This window comes from Serinus canaria, chromosome 1A (genome assembly GCF_022539315.1).
Source record: "Serinus canaria isolate serCan28SL12 chromosome 1A, serCan2020, whole genome shotgun sequence".
Classification (NCBI taxonomy): Eukaryota; Metazoa; Chordata; class Aves; order Passeriformes; family Fringillidae; genus Serinus; species Serinus canaria.
Window position 1 is genome coordinate 14,170,682 of NC_066314.1, and position 21,282 is coordinate 14,191,963.

Genomic DNA, 21,282 nt, shown 5'->3' on the forward strand with positions numbered 1-21,282 from the left:
GCATGCCCGGGGGCTGCGAGCATGCGCGCAGGGGCGGGCGGGGCGCTCCGCCGCTCCCGTCGGCCCGCGGCTCCCGCCGGGCGTCGGCGGCGGAGCGAGCCCGCCCCGGCCGGCGGTGCCATGCTCAGCGGGGCGGGCGCCGGGCAGCGTGTTGCGGCTCGTCTCACCCGTCTGGCCTCTCCCGCGGCGCTGGGCAGCGGCGGCAGAAGCGAGAGGTAGGGGAGGGCGGGGGCGCGGCCTGTCCCGTTCGCGGCTGCCCGGTGCGTGGCGGCGGCGGGGAGCGCCCTCGGCCCGCACAGGTGTGAGGGCTCCGAGCTGGCGGCCGGGGCCTCCCTCGGCGTGGGAAGCCGGGCCCGAGCCCCCGGCAGGGGGTTCAGGCGTGGGTCCGCTCCGCGCCCGTGGGAGCCGGAGCGGCTTCTCTGCCAAGTTGTCTGGGAAAGAGAAAACTGCCCGTGCCAGTCTCCGTCTCAGCTGGGACGGAGCTGCCGTGGCTTCGAGCGGGCCTCTGGTCTTGAGTGGCATTTGTGCTGTGCTTTGTCCCTTATTTATCGTGAATAATAATACTGATGATGTTTCTTAACGCAATTGTCTCTTGGATTCATAATACCTTACCTTCATAGCGATGGACTCTATATTTTTTGTGTGTCTGTAGTACATGTGTGGGGATGGGCAGGGGGAAGGCATCAGGTCTCCGTCTCGGTTTTTAGCTGAAAGTGAGTCTGTGTGGGATTAAAGAAACCAATGAACAGATTGCATATTTCTAGCTGGGTTACAAAAATCCACATACTTGCCGATGCAGGGTGATTTAGAAAGTTTTTTAGTAAAGTGCTCTCAGATTCCCTGTGTTTATCTTGTGCCTCTTTACGGTGTGCTCATACACATGCGATAGCAGGGAAGATATGCAGAAGATGAAAGGGAGCACCCTTTGGCTTCCTTGCTATATGTGTAGGATAACAGGCAAGCCCCACTGGTGTTTCCTCTGTGCTAACTCGTGTTATGACTTCAGTTGTGTCCAAGCAGCTGCTTTCCCTTATCTGTGCTTCCTGATTATTTTTAAATGCTATATAACTAAAAACCTGTTCCAGCACTTATCTTCTCTGCCCACTCCAGTTGGTGTTTCTTTGAATCCTGTGCAACACACATGGTACCATTTTGTTGATCTCTGTAGCCTGACTAAGTGCAGAGTCTGTGTCTGAAGTCAATTTGTGTAATGAGAAAGTTGCAGGCATAGATGATTTTTCTTCTGTGAACTTTCATTTGCAGTAGAGCCTACTGCTTTGTTATTACACGGTACAAAGCCTGCTCAGCACCAGAAGGGGCGGAGCAGGGAATAGATCTTGGGTAATTTCACTAAGACATGCCAGAGACTTGATGTTCTCTTGAAACAGGGTAGATGGGTTCACAGATTTTTCTACAAGATGATGATGAGAGCTGTCTCATGTGTTGGCAGTGTAGGTTAGCTTGCCCACCTTATAGTGTTTAAATAAGGAACAATAAGAAGACATATTCTCAGTAAATGCATGATGGTTTTGATAGCTTCAGAAATTCAGGGTGAAGTTCAGCAGTTTCTGAGAAAAAAAACAGCAGTGTCAACTTGTTTAAACTTGCAGTGTATTGGCAGGACCAGGCTGTGAGCATATTTGCATGATTTGGAAATGGTTTTAGACAGTATTTCCAGGGCAAGCTGCTTTTCTCAGCATCTTGCTGCTTAACATGACTCCAAGCAGAGATCATATCATGTACAGACATTATTCTGAAGAATGGAGTTAGGATTTGATCCATGACTTGCTTTGGGAAGTATTTTTATAGAGGAAACAATAAAAGGTCATTTTATGATAATAATATTCTACACCTGTAAAAATGTGAAATGCACCTTCTTTTTTTCTGTTAAGATATAATTTGTGCCTGCATTGGCCAAATGTAGGAGCCCAGAGCTGTGTGACATCCTCTGAAGTTTATGCAGCCTGTTAGATATTTCCTCCTAAGTCACTGACTTCTGTGCACTGTCAGGTCTGTTTAGCAAATTTACTTCAGGACTGAGTTTGATTTTGTTTTTTTTTTTTTAAACTTAAAATGTGATATATATCTATGTGATATATTCTACCAATAAGAACTTAATTGAGAGGGAAATTAATAAGTAAATGGTGAATGTGCTGGATGTGGCTGAACTGTAAGCAGCAGCGTCCAGGCCAATCTTAACAATTTTCTTGAAGTAAGAGTGACCATCCAGTTGTCTAGCATGTATTTCTTGAAAACAAATTTCTGGGGTTTGAATGGCTTTATGGTAAAGCCAGTCAGTTTGAGCAATCTTGCTTGTGTCTTTTAATCACAATTTATTCTTACATTAGAGGGAATATATGAAGGAGGAGGTGGAGGAGTGTGCTGAAGATGAGGCGACTGAATCGGAAGAAGACCTTGAATTTGATGAAAGAATTGGATGCCTTTCCAAAGGTTCCTGAAAGCTATGTGGAGACTTCAGCCAGCGGAGGCACAGGTAGGCCTTGTTGAGATGCTGATACTGATAGAAACTTCAGCATGAGGAAGACAGGCATCTCTGTTCACTTGAACTAGCCAAAATTGGTTTCTTGAATGCTTTGGTGGACTGACAGAGCTCATCCCTTCAAGTAAAGGCATAGTATCTTATGCAAGCTGATGCATCCGTCTGTTCATCCAAGCTCTCTGAAGGGAGATTTTTGTATAAAGCTGGTGAGACTGAACCCAATGTAAAAGTTAGAAATAAAAACTTCTAACCAGTTGCAACTGGAAGTGCACTGTGCCAAGGCTATAATAAAACTTTCTCATTTGTTGTCTCACCAAGCTCTTTTCTTGGTGTCAGGTTTCTGTGTGAGACTGAGTGAGCATGACCTGAAATGATGGTGGGATTCAACACTATGCTTTTGCAACAGTAGAAAAATATTCTCCAGAGACAAATAAGTTGAGCATCAGGATGAAGAGCAGTTTTCTAAAGCTTTTCTCTTGAAGGTGTACTAGATTTTAAGAGTAAGGAAAGCCCTTTGAAGAACTAAACACTTTAATCCAGGACATGTGCTTGTACTTTCCCTTTTAGTCACTTGAGCTTCTCTGAAAAAGCTGAAGCTGTAAAAAAGACCTTTCTTTATGTATCTGATCATAAAATTGTCTTTAATTTGAGCTGAGAGGTAGCCTGATTTGAAAATAGTGACTTCATCTCTTGGACTATTGGAATTATTTGCAGATAGGAAACTGATAGCACTTAGAAGTGGAGGACAAAAATCTCTCTTGTGTGTGACTATGCCTGAAACTCAGTTAAATAAAAAAGTTGAGGAAGCAATTGCAACCCACAGATAAGCCTTTGAAGTTGTTAGGCCTCTTGTAGTGTAGAAGGAAATATCAGAAGGTTCTATATTACTTTGCTGTTTCCTCAAGTGCACTGTTAATAATTACATGATTATTGTATATTAAGTAATGTCTAAGAAGTATTTAAATGATTCTTTGTTAATGTCAGTCCAGGTTCCTGAGGAAACAGGTGTATTGTTTTTATGTTGTATTTTGCATAAAAACACCAAATGCTTAGAGAATCCTTTTTTGTAGTACAGCACCATCCTTCATGAGACCTCTGCTTTGGTGAATGATGCCTTAAGGATTTCTCAATACCAGAAGTTACTTTAACATTCTTTGGTTTTATCCCAGTTACCATATAAATGACAATATAGGATTGTCTTCTTCTGTGCTGTTGTGAAATCTGAGTATAGTATTCCTCCTTTATTCAGGATTAAAGTGTCAGGCTTACTTTCTGATGTGATAGGGATCTAAAACATACCAAGACTCTACTCTCAGACTTTCACGGCCTTCAAACCCATTGCAGAAGGAGTACTGGTCTCTCAAACAGGCTGAGACTCCAGCTCTGGGGCTGGGAGACCCTTCAGGAAAGAAAATTCTGCAAGAATTTCTTGTTCAGATCCACACATACAATTTCTCAGAATTATCCAGAAAGCAGCTGTGGCTCTTACTGTGTTTGTGTGGCTCTGGATAGCTGATATGGCTCCAGCTGTCTATTGCTGCATAGCCAGGGTGAGCCTGGCCTACTGGTTCCAGAAGGCAATTGAGAGCCAGAATAATTAACTGATTAGTGCAGTTGACATGAAAGGTTTCATGTGCATGATTGTTACATAGTGCCAGCTGAAAGCTGGAACTGGAAACATTGCTGATCCATGTAACAGCCGATAGCTTCTTTCCTGATCCCCAAGGACAGTGCCTTTATTCTCTTCTCCCACCTCTGGCTTGGGGACCACTGTGTAGGGAGTTGAAGCCTGTCAACAATGGGCTTGTTTTTTGTCCTTCATGGATTCCAGAGAGATATTCCACAGAACGTAAATGAAAAAACCTACAGTGCCAATAAGCTGTACAGATTGCTACTATGCTCCATAATTGAACTGTTTTCAAGCTTATAAAAGCCATGATTTAATAAAAGGATCATAGCAGGTGCTTCTGTGCATCTGTTACTGTGTTTCTGACTGTGCAGCAGGGCAATCTTCCCCTTGCACTTTACAACTTTGCAAATGCGATGAGTAGGCTGCCTTGGAGATAAGTGAAGCGCATGTATCGCTAAAATACACCAATTAGTTTTCATCCTAAAAATAATTTCAAGTTCTTCACTCATTGGTGGAAGAACTCTCTCTCTGTTGCTTGTTGCCAGAGAGAGACTTGTTTGAAATATTGGGGTGGGAGTCATGACTATGCTGCTATACACAAATAATATAATGCATCTTATTTCTGTTGTCTGCTAGCTTATTGAGTCTAAAACTTGATACAAAAAAATTGTTATAAAAACTTAACTTGTAGACAAGTGGATGCTTGAAGGAATTTCAAGATGCACTACCTTCTTCTTTCATTGGAAGTTAGGATTGAGTTTTCCTAGACCATCCCTGAGAGTGATTTGTGTGTGCTTTATATGTGGAGGACATTCTAGCCTGTTCTTAGATTTTCCATACAGAGATTTCACAGCTTTCTAATCATTCCAGTATTTGACTGTACTTTAAAAGTACTTTCTTGATGCAAAGGTAGGACTTACTCTTTTCCACTCCTGTCTGAAAACAAATACTATAATTATGAAAGCAACTTTCTAAGAGCAGATTTTGGGTTTTTAAATCAAAGATACCAGTGTTGTACTAGTAATGCTCAACTTCTGAAATTGTTAGAATTTTGTTCTGCTTATGTTTCTGAATAATATTTCTCTCAGTCTGAATTTCTACTTGTTTTTCCTCTGACCAGTTTCTCTGATAGCATTTACAACGATAGCTTTCCTGACTATAATGGAGTTCATGGTGTACCGGGACACATGGATGAAATATGAATATGAAGTAGACAAGGATTTTACTAGGTAACATTATTTCTATAATTCTTTTTAAAATGTTGCCTGCATTTCAGGAAAGAATAGATTTAAAATGTTCATGTGACTTGAAAGCAATTCATAATTGAAATTGCAAATTTCAATTATGCAGGGATTTGCAGGGATTTGATTTTTCATGTGTCGATTGTTTTGGGGCTTTTTCTTCTGTGTAATATATAAAAAAGATAAATTTATATTTCTGCAATGAAGAAGTCAAAATAGTATAGGTTTGTTATTGGAGGAGCTCCCTTGGGAATTACTTGGTAACAATTCAGAGAACACTGTAAGAAGTAACTCTGCATCAGGTAGGTAAACCCACCCCTTGTGGCTTTCTCCAGTTCATGTGGTTAGTATGTTGCCATTGTACTTTGTGTTGCTGGAGATGAGTCTGAGGCACTCAGAACTTTGACACATTATCTAGAGGTTGCTACTAATTTTGTTTCCAGATACAGCCCCCCTGAAGATGTGTTTGCTCTTGGTTTCATGTGCCTGTCAGAACTTGTTTGCCTTCCAGAGCTGGTCAGGCACCCAGGAGTCCCTGTGAAGTTAATGCAGATTTTGTGCCCTGAACACCTTTAAATGTTATGTGTCAGTGTCATGGTTTGACAGTGGCACCCATGAACTGAACTGACTGAAACTGAACTGAAATAACTTTAGGAGCCATTTAGGTAGTTGCTGTGGTAACAGGCTAAAGATACATATATTAATTGGATGTCTTGCACATCAGAAATAAAGAAGGTTTCTGTAATGAAAAACAAAAAAGGAAGAATTTGAAGGAGCTGCATCAAAAACTCAAATGATAGTAAATCCATTCAGACAGCTGGAATTTCACATTTAGGTCTTTGCTAAAGTAGGTTATATCCCAAGTGAAGCCATCCCATGGGAAGGGTAGTCTGTCGGTTAAGAGACTGTTACGGGGTTTGGGGTATGTCCTACTACAGATTCCCCAGTATGATTGTGGGCTAATCACTCAGCCTGTGGTTCTTCATACTTTGAGCCAATGGAGACTGGTATAATTTTAACTGCTTTTCTCCTCTCTACTGACCCTGTCTGATCCAAGTTGAATCAGTGTTGAATCCCTTGCTTATGTGATTTGCTTGAGGTCAGCTAAGTCCTTGAGGAAGCTCCCTGAGAACAGAACCCTGTGACTATAGTGAAGGAGTTTATTCCTTATAGTTAAAATTACTTTTGTGAAACTAACATGAAAACCGGTAGGAAATGCCCAGAATATTGGGGAATGCCACACACTCAGGCTTTTGGTGTGAGGGAGGTTATCTCTTTAAGTCACAAGTGCTTTAAGGTGCTCTAAAAATCCATGTTGCTTCACCCAAATTTTAAACAGCTTTATATTTATTAGTATAAATTTTGGTACTTTACTGTATTTTTGCAAGTAGTCTGAGATTTTTTTTCTTGATACTTGTATTCAGTGTTGCTTAATGTATTTTTGCCTTTTTTTTCTTTCCAGTAAATTAAGAATCAATATTGATATTACAGTTGCCATGAGGTGTCAATGTAAGTATTCCATCAATGAAAGTTTTTAAACACTTTAAATTCTCTTCAGAGAGCACACTTGCTCACAATATAGTTGGATATTGTTCAGAATATTTTACCAGTGTCATTTCTTCTGATCTTAATGGCATGTAGTGATCTTGATGGCATATGGCTCATTGAAGAAATGTAAGAAATGTAAAGAAGAATATCTGTGCCATCTCATTCTTATCTTGCAGAGCCTTGCTTTGTCTTTTAGCAAGAACAAGATCTGTTGTTCAGTGTCTCATTAGCTGAAAAATTCTAAAAGCTCATTGTGAGACACAAATCAGCAGCAGAAATTAATAACAATTTCTATTTATTTATGAACTTGGGATATATTAAGCTGGTCTGCTGTTTTAACAGCGCTGAAACCATCACATAATTTCATCCTGCTAGTGAACATAAGCGGGACACCTTCCTTATTAAAGGCAATAGTCAGTATTATTTTGATATAATTTAGGTAATGAACTTAAATTGTGTTCAGTCTCGCTTGTCCTGGACTGAGAGAAGAGAGAATACTACTTCTACCTCGGTTGGTTTTTTTTTTGTTGTTGTTCTTTTTGGAAATAAACTTTTATCCTCTGATTTGACTAGTCTTGGTCTCTATTCAGTGCTTGTAAAGCAGGAGAGAATATTTATGCATAGCAGATCCTAGAAAGCTTGTATGTATGGTTCATACAACTTCTCTGTAGGTGTTAAATCAGTGAGAAAATACTGCAGATATTAAGAGTTTTTGGTCAGTGTCCATCAGCTGATCCTGAAGGTTAAATAGGTTGAAGGAACAATAACATTTGCTGAAGTTTATCACTGTGAAACTTCATTTCAACTTGAATTTTTTTGCTTGTCCTTGATCATCTGTGTGACTTAATATTTCTCTCTGTTTAAAATAGATGTGGGGGCTGATGTTCTGGATTTAGCAGAAACAATGGTTGCCTCTGCAGATGGGTTAATCTATGAACCAGTAAGTTGATTCTGACCTTTTTATTTAAAAATTGAACTCCTCTTGGTCCAAAGCACTACTGGGCTGGTTTGCTTGCTTGTGTTTTTTATTTTTTTCTCCACCAACCTCTTAGTTGATCTCTGTTGGTCATAGCTTCTAGCATTAATTGCAGTTGAATTTACTGAGTACATTTGTGTTAACCAATATTTGGGTTTGAACTTGGTGAGCAGATGTTACTAGGGATCCTCTAATGCTGATGAAACATAGCAGATCTGGTGGCTTGTCTCTAGTGCTTCATGTGGGATGAGCCTAGAAATATGCAATCTGCACTTGGACCCTTGTCTTTCAAAGATTGCTTCTTTGCAATTCTGGGTGGGAAGGGACAGAACTTTTTATACCTGAGCACAAAATGTATTATTTAAACTGCAAAGTCCTTTTATAAACTATTCTGTGGTACCAAGTGTGAAATTGATTATAGCTCTATACCCACACCCGAATTCTCTTCTGGGTTTCATACAAGGGATGCATTCTGTGTGTTTTATTAGATGTGTTATTTTTGTTTCAGGTACCATTTGAGCTCACACCACAACAAAAAGAATTGCAAAGGTAAAGCACTGAGAGGCATGTTTATGGTTTGTATTATTTGTACTGGAAGTGACTTTGAAGTACACCAGAAATACATGACACAACTCTGTCTTGAGTCTAATAGCTCCCACTAGTAATTTAAGAATGCAAACCTGCAAAAAGATACTAAGTTACTTTGCTTTCTTATCATTTAAGATCTCTGTTATGGAAAAAGAAGATTGGCTTAGGACTTAACTGTTCAATGGGATCATGTAGCTGCAAGCCAAGATGTATCAACACGCTCAGCTTCTGTTTCCAGATGAATGCTTGATAGCACAAGTTAAAATCACGGAATCAAATGTATAAAATTTATCTAAATGTCAAGGCTGAGCCATTGTAACAAATTGGCACATTCTTGCAAAAACAAATTAATTATTTCCTCTAACTTAATTGACACAGTGTTTATCCCTTTAATATCTTGGTGTTGTGTGTGCCCACTATAGTGATAATCTTTTAATCGTACTGAAGTTTATTTAGGTGTCTGCCTAGTTTTAGTATTTTGGTATAACACTTCTCTGAACACCTGAGCTTTAAATTCTGTATAAAGTATTATTCCCAAAGTTTAATATAATGCTTTATTACTGTAGTCAGTTTTGCAAAGTTCCTGACTTGCAACCTGCAATTGAAGCCAATGATGAATTGTGTAGCTAGATTTTGTTTTACTGTTGCTTTTACACTTGTCTCTAATCTTTAGGATGCTGCAACTAATTCAGAGTAGGCTGCAAGAAGAACACTCTCTTCAAGATGTGATATTCAAAAGTGCATTTAAAAGTGCTTCTACAGCACTGCCACCACGGTAAGAAAAACTGGGATTTTGTGAAATTGTGAAATTATTGCCCTTTCCTCCAACCCTGTGAATTAGACTCAATATTTTATTGTGGGTATGATTCCATCCCAGAAGACAAGGTTGTAAGAAAAGAACTCGCTGCTTTTTAATGAATTTTAAAATAGTGTACTTGATACTTGCTTTGGCGAGCTGTTGTTTTATGAAAACCTCTGGGGTTTCCAAACTGGAGAAGGTTTCCAGGTTGTGTGTGTGTGCCTACATGGACAAATATAGACATAAGTAAATATATGCACACACCTTTTTATTCCATGTGATTTGATGCCTCCTTCTTAATGGGAATTACTAATGCCACAGCAATACTAAACAAGAGTCTTTTTTTAAAACTACCTTTCTGTCCACAGCTTTTAAAAGTAGGGCTGTTATTACCTGTGTCATAATGCTTCATACATTTAAAAGAACCAGCCTTTGAATACACATGTGTTTTGTTAATTAATTCCTGTGCCTAAGATCACACTTTTAAGATTGTGTGGAGAAAGCTTGCTGTTAACACTTAATTCTAGCTACTCAGAAATGTTAAGAGATTAGTGCACAGAATGTTTGGTCTGCTGAATCTAGATGCTATGTGATTTTATTTTTCCCCCCAAGGTCTACATGAAAGCTGAAATTCTCTCTGCTTAGAAACAGCACTTAACAAAAAAATACTGAATAAAACAAAGCAAACACCAAAGCTGCCATACACAATTCCTGTGTTGTAATCTCCCTTCTGAGGATCAAATGTGTTCCTCCTTCCTAAGGCAAGCCTGAAGATGGCTAAAAAAATCTTTTTTTCTCATTTGCTTGATATCTTTAGATTAATTAAATCCTTCTGTGCCTCTCTGTTGCTTGTTATTGCAGTATTTTAAATGGTATTTATGCTTGAGATGTGTTTAAAAAAAAGTTTGGTTTTCATCTCCCTCTAAAGAGCAGATTTGGAAATAGATTTTGTGTTGTGGACATGACAACGTGAGTAAGGAGTGGAAGCTTTTGTAAAGAATAAAGTTGAAAGCTCTTCTTGCTACAGTGCTGTTCATGTGACCAAAACGTGTTTGGTTCTGTTCATTGTAGCATGAAAATTTTCCCAAGGAGCCATTTTTGGTAGAAGGAAGTAGGAAGATACAAATCCCTGGGATGGTCTAATGTTCTCTGTTTGAGTGTTCAGATATCATAAGCCAGCCTTGTAGGCCAGATCTCTGAATACAAGTATGAATGAAAGCTCATTGATTTCGTCAAACTGACCTTTACTAGTTTCCTTCCCTTCACCCGTCTATGCTATAATTCCAGAAGAATGCAATAAGGACAGGTAGATGATAATGCTGTATCTTTTTTGAGGTCTAACTGTACTGCTGTTATTTCTGCAAGACAGTGGATATTCTCAAGTATTTCCAATGTTGTTTTTATTCAAACAGGGAAGATAATTCATTACAGTCTCCAGATGCATGCAGAATTCATGGTCATCTCTATGTCAATAAAGTGGCAGGGAACTTTCACATAACTGTGGGCAAGTATGTTCTGTCCAATTCCTGAAAATAAAAAAAAATCCCTTAACTTCTACATTCTGTATAATGCATGTATGTATATGTGTGTGTGCTTTTATGCTTCAGTTAATAACTGGGTTTTATTGATCTTTCTGTACTCATGCTTAGTATTTTTTACTATGTAATACCTATTCTTGCACTGTTAATTTTCTTCATAAATTGCCAAAACCGTGCAGTGCATTGTTGCATGTAATTAGTCATTACGAATTTCAGTGTTTTATAGGATGGAAACTCTTTAAATGCTTTGTCAGAGAGCAAATACAGAGTGAACAAATATGGTCAAACTTTTGTTAGTCACTTGAGCAGTTCTGCAGCTTTTCATATCATAGGACTTGGTGACTCTTCCAGAAGTGTAGTGACTTGATGAGTTCTTGATATTTCTAAAAATGCAAGACACTAGTTTTGTGTAAGAGGGTTTTGGTGAGTCCCAAGATTCCTGACCTTACTGTTCAGTCTGTCTGTAATTGACAGTAATAAAAATGTCATATTTAGGTTTTATATATATACACAATAGGTATCAGTCTTTAAAACATACATACATATCTATATCTATATTGATATCTATATATCTTTATATATAAATACATGTGTGTTAACTATACTTAAGCATATATATATTATGTTATACATATGAGAATATGTACATATTTTATAAAGTATTTATTGAAATAGAGGAGGAAGGCAATTTTTCTACATAGTCCTCTGTGGATTCATAAAACATTTGTTGCTTTCTTCAGGGCAATACCACACCCTCGAGGCCATGCACACTTGGCAGCCCTTGTAAGCCATGAGTGTAAGTTCCTTCTGTCATCTCCATACCAACATGATTCATTTCAGTCAGAGTGCTGTCTCCTAGTTTATGTTAGGTTGCTGTTTTAAAGATGTTCTAGCTGTGCAATTGCATTGCAAAACCAAAGTGAAGAATATTCTTTGCAATGGTCTGACTCCATAACAATTCGCTTTCATACATTTAACATTATTAAGATTGTCTTTAGGTTGCTTCTATAGTAATGATAACACTGGAATCTCAGATGTACTTTGGTGTAACATAGATACCATATGAAATTCCTGTATTTCAGTCCAAACTACTTCTTTCCCTGAAGACCTTTTTAAAAGGTTAAAAATTTCTAACCTTCTTCCTTAGAAACTTAATTTTTGGATTATGAGTCTAGGTATTAAATGTGTTTTGCTGCCTTACTTAATGTGAAGCAAAGATGACTTACTGTGAAAAATTAGCTTGAATAAAACAGTTACAGTTGGTTAACCCTCCAAATGTCTGCCCATGAGTTTATGTTAACACAACTTTAATAATTTTATACATCTTAAGTACCTGCCAAATAGGCAGCTGCCTTATTCTTCCTCTGTACATTTGATTTACTTAACTTTCACCTTTTTAATGCAATTGCTTACAAGAAAATGAACTGCAGAATAATAGAAGTATTTGGCCAACTAGAAATTCTCTGTTATAAAATTATAACTATGTTCATTCAAAATTCAAATCATATTCAAATTCACCATTCAAATTCAAATCATATTCAAATATAGTTACAATTTGGTTCAGAAGCTCTTTTCTAGAAAAATTTACCTTTTCTGTTAAATATTTTGGGTTTGAGTTTTCTTTGAAGTGTGGGTAGATCCAGTGATGTGTACAGTGGTTTTTGGTAAATGCATTAATTAGAATATTTCAGTGTTGGAAATGGGTGTATCTTTTTCTCTAAGTACAGAATCTCATCATTTAAAAATGCTTCATTTCTCTGTATTGTCTTTCAGCCTATAACTTCTCCCATAGAATAGATCACTTGTCATTTGGAGAGCTTATTCCAGGAATTATTAATCCATTGGATGGAACAGAAAAAATTGCATCAGATCGTAAGTGTTGTGCGTTTAAAAAAACATCTTGCTTTGTTGAATTTTCCAATAGTTACATTTAAAGTATTATCATTTCTCATAAATGTTGTAATTGACAAGCAGTGTGTCAGGCTAAATTTGGTAGTGAGCAATGCCCTGTTCAGTTACCTACATGGCATCTTAAATGTCATTTCTTTCTTATACCTGAACTGCTGTTCTGTGCTGTCTCCTTGAAGGTGATTTGTGGTTTTTTCCAGGTTTGTTATGTTGAAGTTGCACTATGTCTGGCCATATTGCAGCAGTATGTTACAGTGGAGAATCATAGATCTGATTGTTGTCATGATGGGGAAAAAATAAGCATGATTTGGTTAAAAAAATAGCACCCGAGTCTTGGATTCCATTCCTGTATTTGGTTGTCCCTTCCAAAGTGTGTTTTGTGATGAAACACGATGGGTTTGTGTAGCACTTAGTTTCCTCATGTATAAATTAAGGAGAGTAGTGACCTGCTTCATCCCACCACTGGCATTCTCTGTGAGAGTGAAGCCCAGAACCTTCTACAGCCACTGTTGTCTCAAAGCCAATCAGTTCCTTGGCTCTTACAGCCAGAATGGTTTAGTGTAGTTGAAATATATTGCTTCAGTCTATGGTGCTTGTTCCCTAAGGGAATTGCACAAAGAGCAAATGCATGAGCATGCTGATGGCACTAGAATGGAGAGAAAATATGTAACCAGTTTAGAAAGGCTTCCTGCACTGTAGATACAATTCAATGGTCAAAATCTATTCAGACCACTTTGAGATTTGTATACATCATGAAACATGTGACAGTGTGAAACTTGTTTTAGAGCTCTGGAAAACACTATTTGTGTGTTTCATTTGAAGCTTTGAGTGGCCTGACCTTAGTGAGTCTTTTCATTACATGGAAAAAATGTAAATTTCTGAGTATGAATGGGCTATATGCCTTTTCCATGGAAAATAACTTTGTGCAGATAGTGCTGAAGCAGTTTTGGCAGTGCTGGCATTCCTTGAAGAATGTCCCTAGTGCAAATGGCTTAGCTGATTTATTATTTCTATGATTTATTTGTGAATATCTCAGATGGCCTTTGACTCTATTCCTGATTCAACAGTCTAAGATTTTTTTTTTTCTTCTAGACAATCAGATGTTCCAATATTTTATCACAGTTGTGCCAACCAAACTTCATACATACAAAATTTCGGCAGAAACTCATCAATTTTCAGTGACAGAAAGGGTAAGTAGAAGAAAGAAAAAAAAACAGAGATAAATCTAAAAGTGATTGTTCATAACAAAAGTTCAAATGTGAACATAGTACCATGGTTTTGAAAAGTACTCTAGCATGAAGAGACTGTTTGTAGAACATTCTAATACACTAGATTCATCTGTAAATCATACAGCAGTAATGGTAGAAAAAAAAATATATATATATATGCTTGTTGACACATGCAAACTTCTTCTAATAATGTTTTGTGTCTATAAATCTGGAGTCTGATATTAGAATTGATGATAGACAGTAATTTCCACTTCACTGGAATAGCAGTAGTGGTGAAATCCTCTGATATTTAAGGTGTGTAACCTAGTGTGTAGGTTAATTCACCTTTAGCTTCTTATCCGTGTGGGAAGCCAACAAACATGCAGCTTGCTTGAATACCCAAGGGGCATAAAAACCAGAAACAGGTAGTTTGTATGAAAAACTGATTACACAGTAAGTGTCTCAGCTGTCTTGTTTAACCTTTGTTGAACCACCAAATTTAATTACTTTCAAGACTAGAGAGCTTCCACTTCTGGGTTTTGAGAGGCTTTTAATTCTGAATCCATAACAAGGGTTGTTAATGCAGCATAGTGTATATCATGAAGTACTAATTTAAAGACAGCTGTGAATAGGAAAAAAGCCTTCCATGTGCTGGCTAGATGTCTTATTTTTAGATACTGAACTCTGTTTTCATCTTTTATTCAAAAGCCAAAGAAGAAAAATCTTTGTGAAAAGTTTAATTAAAAATGACAAATAAAGTGAGAGGTGAGAAGAGAGCCCTTGGGCTGAAAGAAAATGTGGGTATTAGTAGGATGGAAATTCACTGTATTTACACCTTGTGGTGTTCTCCAAGGGAGAATAATTTTTTATTTCCTCAAAATTCCATGTTGTGCTTCTGAAAAATACTGAGGTAGGGGAAGTAGGATAGAGGCGATGTCTCAATGTTCAGCTTCAGACATGCAGGGAAGGGAAAGGTTTGCTCCAGAACTCATGAAAGCTGGACTAAGGAGAGAATGAAGAGGAATTTCATCATACAGTATACTCCCACCTCCTGCTGGTTTAGCAATCTGCTTTGTGTTTTCTCTGCACAATCTGCAACAACTAAGGCATCCCTTAGACTTCTGCAAGCCAGTCAACAGCTTGTCTTATTTTTCCTTTTTTGTATCTTGTATTCAGTTTTTTTCTCTTCCTTTGTAACAGTGGTTCTTTCAATTAACTGTCCAGTCTAAGTTAGCTCTTCAGTTTTTAGTGGGGATGTATTTTTATAAAAATTGCTACAACCACACATGATTTTGGAGAAGATCTTGTAAATAATGGAGATAAAGTGTCCATTATGTACTTGTTTGCTCTTGCTACCTCAGTAGGCAACCCTGTTGCTTCCAAAGCTTGTTTGTGTTTACTCTTAGGGAACCAAATACTTCTGTTAGATGAGCTGAGAAAGGTTACTAAGAAGAACAATTCACTGAACACCTTAGTGCACTTATTTTGAAAGTATAGGCACATATGCAGACATGGAAAAAGGTGGTCAGACAGCCATGGCTCAAACTGAAATGCATTGAGGTTTAATTACCAGTGTTGGGCACATCAGGAAGCAGAGTTTGAGAAGTGTAGGCTGAATCTTCTCCACTAATCTTGATGGTTGAGATACTGTAGTTATTTATGTTAAAAAGATTTAATTCTAGCAATGCTTCACTGAGCTATGTGATGCAAGGTTAGTTAATTTTTAGCAGATTTTAGCAAGACTTTTAGAAGTTAAATCTTCTGCAGGAGTAGAAGCTGGAAGCAGGTCAAAATGGTTTGCAGAAAAAAAAATTCTGTTTCTTTTAAGGGTGGAGTTTTGTATATTCTATTTAACTTCGTATTCTTTTTCCACCATTTGACCTCAAAAGACCAGTAAGGCTTAGGGAAATAACAGAGGAAAAACAAACAAAAGTACTGTTTTGTACTTTGCCAGTGATGAGGTTCTGTTTAACTACCTTTAGTCTTCTCTTCCTTTTTAGTATGACTGATCATCCATCTCCAAATGCTGACAGTTGTCATGCTTTGAAATATGGAAATATTTCCTATTGGTCTGTTTTATTTAACCACTGCAAGGTTTTTTGGACCTGTTATCATTACTGATACATTATTTTGGCATCCTTTAATTTTGGTGTGGTAGCATAAAAAGCAATATGGTTTTTGACAATGTTAGCTAACTAAAGAAGTTTCCTAATCTGCAATTTCCAAAGTGGTGTTCTGCTTTTTATTTTGTACCATATTCTGTGTGTTTTTTGAGCACAAACTGTTAAATATACAGAAGTGGATATTAAGTGGAGCTGTGATATATTGCTTTTCTGTTTAGTCCTGTTTATCTTTTTGGTTTTTACTTGCTTAGGCATGGCTGAGTTTGTCTTCAGTCTGTTATGTTCTTTTCTGCTGTCCTTATGTATTTTCAGCCAGACTTACCTGGCAGCATTTATCAGCACCTTTCACTAACAATAAAATGACAGCAGACTTTTGAAAGAAGCTTCTGTTGAGGTGTGTTCTGTCCTGAAACCTTTTTAAAAAAGTAGGTATTTATAGCAGCCACACTTGGTATCTTGTTATCTTTTGGTTTGAGAATTTGGCTAGTGAAAAGAAACTAGAAATTTCTCAGATTAGGACTGAGGTGCTGGGTAGTCATAATGAGTTTGGGGTGTTTATTTATTTATTGATGTGTATTTCTTGCTGTGTGATATGATGTAACTGACGAAAAGTTTGAAAAGAGGCTTTTGCCAAGAAAGGTTGGACCAAGTGTTCCTCAAGGTGCCTTCCAACCTGGTATTCTATGATTTATATAAATCCTCTGGGGATTCTGTCATTGCTAAGGCTGTTGAACAAAGTAAATGTCATTAAGGTCTCACACTGAATTAAGTGATTCATAGTGGCTGATAAAGTAGGAAGAGCTGTGGCAAGTATTACACCAGTGCACTCCCCTGAGTTCGCAGGCTAGGCCAAGACTGTGGCATTTTCCTCAAAGGTACCAACACCAATCCAGTTATAAAAATCCTGTTTAAAGGACCACGTGAGCAAGTATTGAGAGAATAGTACCAAAGCACAATAGTGAATATTGATATGCAGCACAGCAGACCAGTGACCAAGAAAGTAAATTTTTAGTTCATGATGTTTGACTTTTAGAAGGTACTGATCAAAGTGGCCTTGATACTCCCCAGTCTTCTGTTCATTCCTATCTCTTGATTAAATAACTCACTGTCATCCCATCTTGTAACACTGATTTTCTTGTGACTAATAACAAGTGTGACTAACAAGTGTTCCTGTCTTTTCTTTCAGGAAAGAGTAATTAACCATGCAGCTGGCAGCCATGGAGTGTCAGGAATATTCATGAAATACGACATCAGTTCACTTATGGTGACGGTGACAGAAGAACACATGCCTTTTTGGCAGTTCTTAGTGAGGCTCTGTGGCATTATTGGGGGAATTTTTTCAACTACAGGTGATTATCAGTGCCTTCCTTCTTATGTTCGATTGCTTTTTTTTTTATTGTGGTGATTGCTATGGATGAGTTACAGGGAGTCCTATTAATAGGTTTAAGACAAAGTGCTTGTTTGTGTGCATTGAAATGTGCCATGAATGTTACTCATTTTTGGTGTCCCAGTATGGCATTTCTGGTGTTGTGAGGGCCTGTTGTTTCCCTTTGGGTAACTATAGCAAAGTTAATTTACTTCTGGAACAGGAAGGCTCTATCTGTCTATAGATATATAGATATCTATGTATATGTGTGTACGCACACACATGTACTGATATTCTGTGTATTTCCTATTGTTGGGATCCAGTAATTAAATCAGTGACAAAAGTTGAAATAAAATTTCCATCTGAAGTAATTGGGAAGATTTTCCTTGTCATTATACTGCTGGATTTACTTCATCAAAGAAAGTAAACAAGTTGAAAAGGCACAATTCACTTACTGGTCAAGACATAATAGGGAGTCTGGATTATGAGTTATTTCTTTCCTTGTCTCTCATTGGAAGACAGCTCAGTAAAGAGGCTTCAAACTAAGAGCTGCTTTTCAAAGTAGATATTTCTGTCCCACACAATGTATTTTCACCCATGAAAGCTGGCAGAGGGAATTACATTTATTTGGTAGCTTTGCTTTCTTGATGCATTTCTGAATGTTAGAATTTTGCCCTGCCCTGTCCTTGATATATCCATTCTTCATGTTAATTTCTCAGTGGTTTATGTATGGGTTTACTGCACTGTGTCCTATCTAAGTATGGTACATAGCTTTCTTGCAATGCTTCCATAAATAATACATTTTTACTTGTTTGTTTAAATCTTGTTTGATGTTGCAGGAATTTTACATGGCTTTGGAAGATTTGTAGCAGAAATTATTTTTTGCCGTTTCAGACTGGGCTCTTACAGATCCACATCGGTAAGGAGAACTTCCTCTAAGTATTTCTCTAAGTTATACAGCTGAGGATGGATGATAAGGACAGCTTTGGGACTTGGTCCCAGTAGAATTTAAGATATTTGCAATAGACCCTCCCCTTGACATTCATATTAGCAGAGATTCAACAGCTTTTAAAAATAGCTGGAAAACTTCAAACGTAAGGAAGTAGAGTTCTCTAACAAACTGAATTAATGCCGCTGAGTCTGTTAGATGTCTTACGTTCCCTTCACTGTCCTTACTATATTCTTTTTATTTTCATATTGCTCCAAAAATTACATGTTTCCCAGGTCTGGTAGGTCTCCCTGTCCTGGTTTTGGTTACACATCTCCTTTTGCTTGGTCTGCACACTGGAGAAGAGGCACTGTGTGCTGGTGGGGTTCACTGGTGCTCCTTATTGCTCTGCAGGCTACTGCCAAGCAGCGTGAAAGAGCTGAGCCTTCACCTTTCCCTTCTTTAGGCAATAAGAGAATTGCTTCTCTAGCAACTACTTGATTTTACATTACTTTTATTTTTCCCATTTAAGCCTGTAGATACCTTTGAGACCTCTGCCTTTCTCTCAAATTTGGTTGAAATTTGCTAGCTGGCAAGGTTATGTGAGAGGGGAGAGAGGAAAGAAGGCAACCAAATTTGTATAATATTTCTGTGAGAGGCTGAGTAAAAGGCATCCAGGAAATGTGCAAGGATAAAGAAATGTGTGCTTTTGAGGAGGGAGGGTGGAGATTCTCTTTCTGGTCAAGTCATTAATAACACCTTGTTTTTCTTTCACCAGGTTCCCCTTCCTGATGGCCACACAAGCAACCACTTACCTCTGATTACAGACAATAATACACATTAGCCTCCTGAGAAAATTTTTTTTCTTCCTGCCTGATACAGACTTTTTTTATAATAAAGAAAACATTGTGCAATATCCTGAGACAGTGCTGATGGGCAGCAAAAATTGGAGCCTTTACAAAAAAAAAAAATCTCCAACAAAACAATTTGTGTAATTTTTGTCTTTGAGTGCACATGGAGACATAGGAAATTGTAAGACCTGTGAGGTGGATGATCTTCTGGAGAATGAAGGAGTGTTGCTGCCAATACAGTATTCATGGTCAAGCTGAACATCTTTGTGGAGGCTGCCTGTGACCACTGAAGCATCTTAGTGATGCCTGGGAAGGCTGCAGGCCTCAAGGAGAAAAGAGTACAAGTGGGATGTGTGGAAGGGCTGGTAGCAGCCACAGAGGGACAGTAACAGAGCTGGAGTTTCTCTTAAGTGTGCAAATGGGGGATTGGCTTTTCTTGGTTTTTTATAATGCTGGGGCTGAGGGCTCAGATGTCTTTCATACAGCTAGGGAGTTATCCTAGAAAATCCTGAAGAAGATGGGAATAAGATAGTAAGTAAGGTGGAGCCCAAGCTGGGATGTTGGTCACAACCACTGCCTTTGTGCAGCCCCACCATTCCTTAGTGGGAGAAACGTGGAGCAGAGGAATTGCTCTGTTTCCACGCAGCCACTGTGCCAGCAGTGAGAGTGTCACTTCTGGCATTGGTGCAGAAGCGCCCAAGGACTCCAAGAATGTGCTCCAGCCTGGACAGCTTTTGGACTTGGAATAAGAAGCCCTTCAAGTAAGGCATTTGAATGTGGTCTTGATAGAAGCCAAGACTCCCTAGTAAAAAAGTCAGGAAATTTTTGTATGCCTCTTTCTTGGTAAAGAAATTGCTCTGGTGGAGTCTTTGTTGTAGCTGTGCTGCTCATGTGGGAGGGAGCATCCACATCCTGGAAATGGAGAGGGGAAGGGAGAAGGGGGCAAGAAGCTGCCAGTTCAGGCTGGTTGGAAAGTCTGCTGGGCCAGGCACGGGATGTGAGCTGGTAGTAGGTGACTTCAGGGAATCTGAATCATATTGCTGCAGGCAGGTGATGAGACAGGATCTGCAGAACTAATCCTTGCTGTTCATTAAGGTTTTTGTAAATCAAATGGAGAGAGCAATATTGTATTGTAAATAGGGTACTGAGAAAGAATGTTATTAATGCAAATGGTGCTTTGGGAAATGGAACATCATGTTACTGCTGAAATACTGGTGTACACCTGTGGTTGAACAGTTACTCCACCAGTGTAAAAAATTATTAATATGATTCCTTCTCAGTAAAACTGATTTAATAATATGTTAGAAGATGATGCTGATCCTGGCCTTACTCACCATGGATTTAATATTTTAATTAACAGGACTAATTACAGAAAAATAAAAATCTCTGTGGAATTGTCAGATTTTGCTGACTTTCATTAATGAACTTTCTAGGACACTTGGACTTTGTTGATGAGCATGGTGTTAATAACACAGCTGATTTGCTATGCAAAGTGAAGGGCTTCCTAAAAAGAAATTAAATAGTTAATAAAATGTGGGAAATAAGGAAAGACTGTTGAATTTCGCTATTGAGAAAAAAGTTCAAGGAAGCTAGGTCCTTGGGGATGACAGCCAGGTTTGAGGTTTTCTCTTTTGTGCTTTGTTTTTTTAACATTGATTAATCGAACTCCAGCAGCTTGAGAACCTCTTTGGTTCACATTTCTCTTTGGGATTTCCTTCTGAGGTTTCTTCACTACTTCTGCTGAGACTGGTTCTGCTTTGGGCTTTTCCTAACACTTGTTTCTTATCTGCGTGGAACAGACTGTACTGGTGGGAGAGACTGATCTCAGTTGACTTTCTGTAGCAGAACTTTAAATGTTTTCTATTCTCACATAAAAAAGCAAAGCAGCTTGATGTGTCTTAAATCCTTGTGTGGCATATTCATGTTGTTTTATCTAAAAAAAACTTGTGTGAGGGCTGGTTGCTAATGGAAGAAAATTTATGATCAGATGTGAGGTGCTGCATTGCAAAGTGAATGCAGGACCAGTTTGACCCTGTGCTGTTTGCTTTCTCTGCCCAGCTAGTTTGGTAGTTGGAGCA

At 38.4% G+C, this 21,282-nt stretch overlaps 1 protein-coding gene across 1 annotated transcript; it reads left to right on the top strand.

Annotated features, from left to right (window-relative positions):
* Positions 1 to 47: 47 nt before the first annotated feature.
* Positions 48 to 20,604, top strand: ERGIC2 (ERGIC and golgi 2). Its single transcript, XM_009086823.4, has 14 exons — positions 48 to 215; positions 2,349 to 2,494; positions 5,251 to 5,359; positions 6,834 to 6,880; positions 7,789 to 7,859; positions 8,404 to 8,444; positions 9,157 to 9,258; positions 10,695 to 10,790; positions 11,561 to 11,616; positions 12,594 to 12,692; positions 13,821 to 13,918; positions 17,246 to 17,408; positions 18,265 to 18,344; positions 19,132 to 20,604. Exons 2-14 carry the CDS (start codon positions 2,389 to 2,391, stop codon positions 19,195 to 19,197), a joined length of 1,134 nt encoding a protein of 377 aa, XP_009085071.1. The 5' UTR covers positions 48 to 215; positions 2,349 to 2,388; the 3' UTR covers positions 19,198 to 20,604.
* Positions 20,605 to 21,282: the final 678 nt, after the last annotated feature.

Excerpts from the sequence above, each read along its gene's own strand:
- ERGIC2 (XM_009086823.4), top strand. The coding sequence starts at position 2,389 with ATGAGGCGACTGAATCGGAAGAAGACCTTGAATTTGATGAAAGAATTG. Across the intron at positions 5,360-6,833 it reads GTAGACAAGGATTTTACTAG|TAAATTAAGAATCAATATTG; the intron begins GTAACATTATTT and ends TTTTCTTTCCAG. Across the intron at positions 12,693-13,820 it reads AGAAAAAATTGCATCAGATC|ACAATCAGATGTTCCAATAT; the intron begins GTAAGTGTTGTG and ends TTTTTCTTCTAG.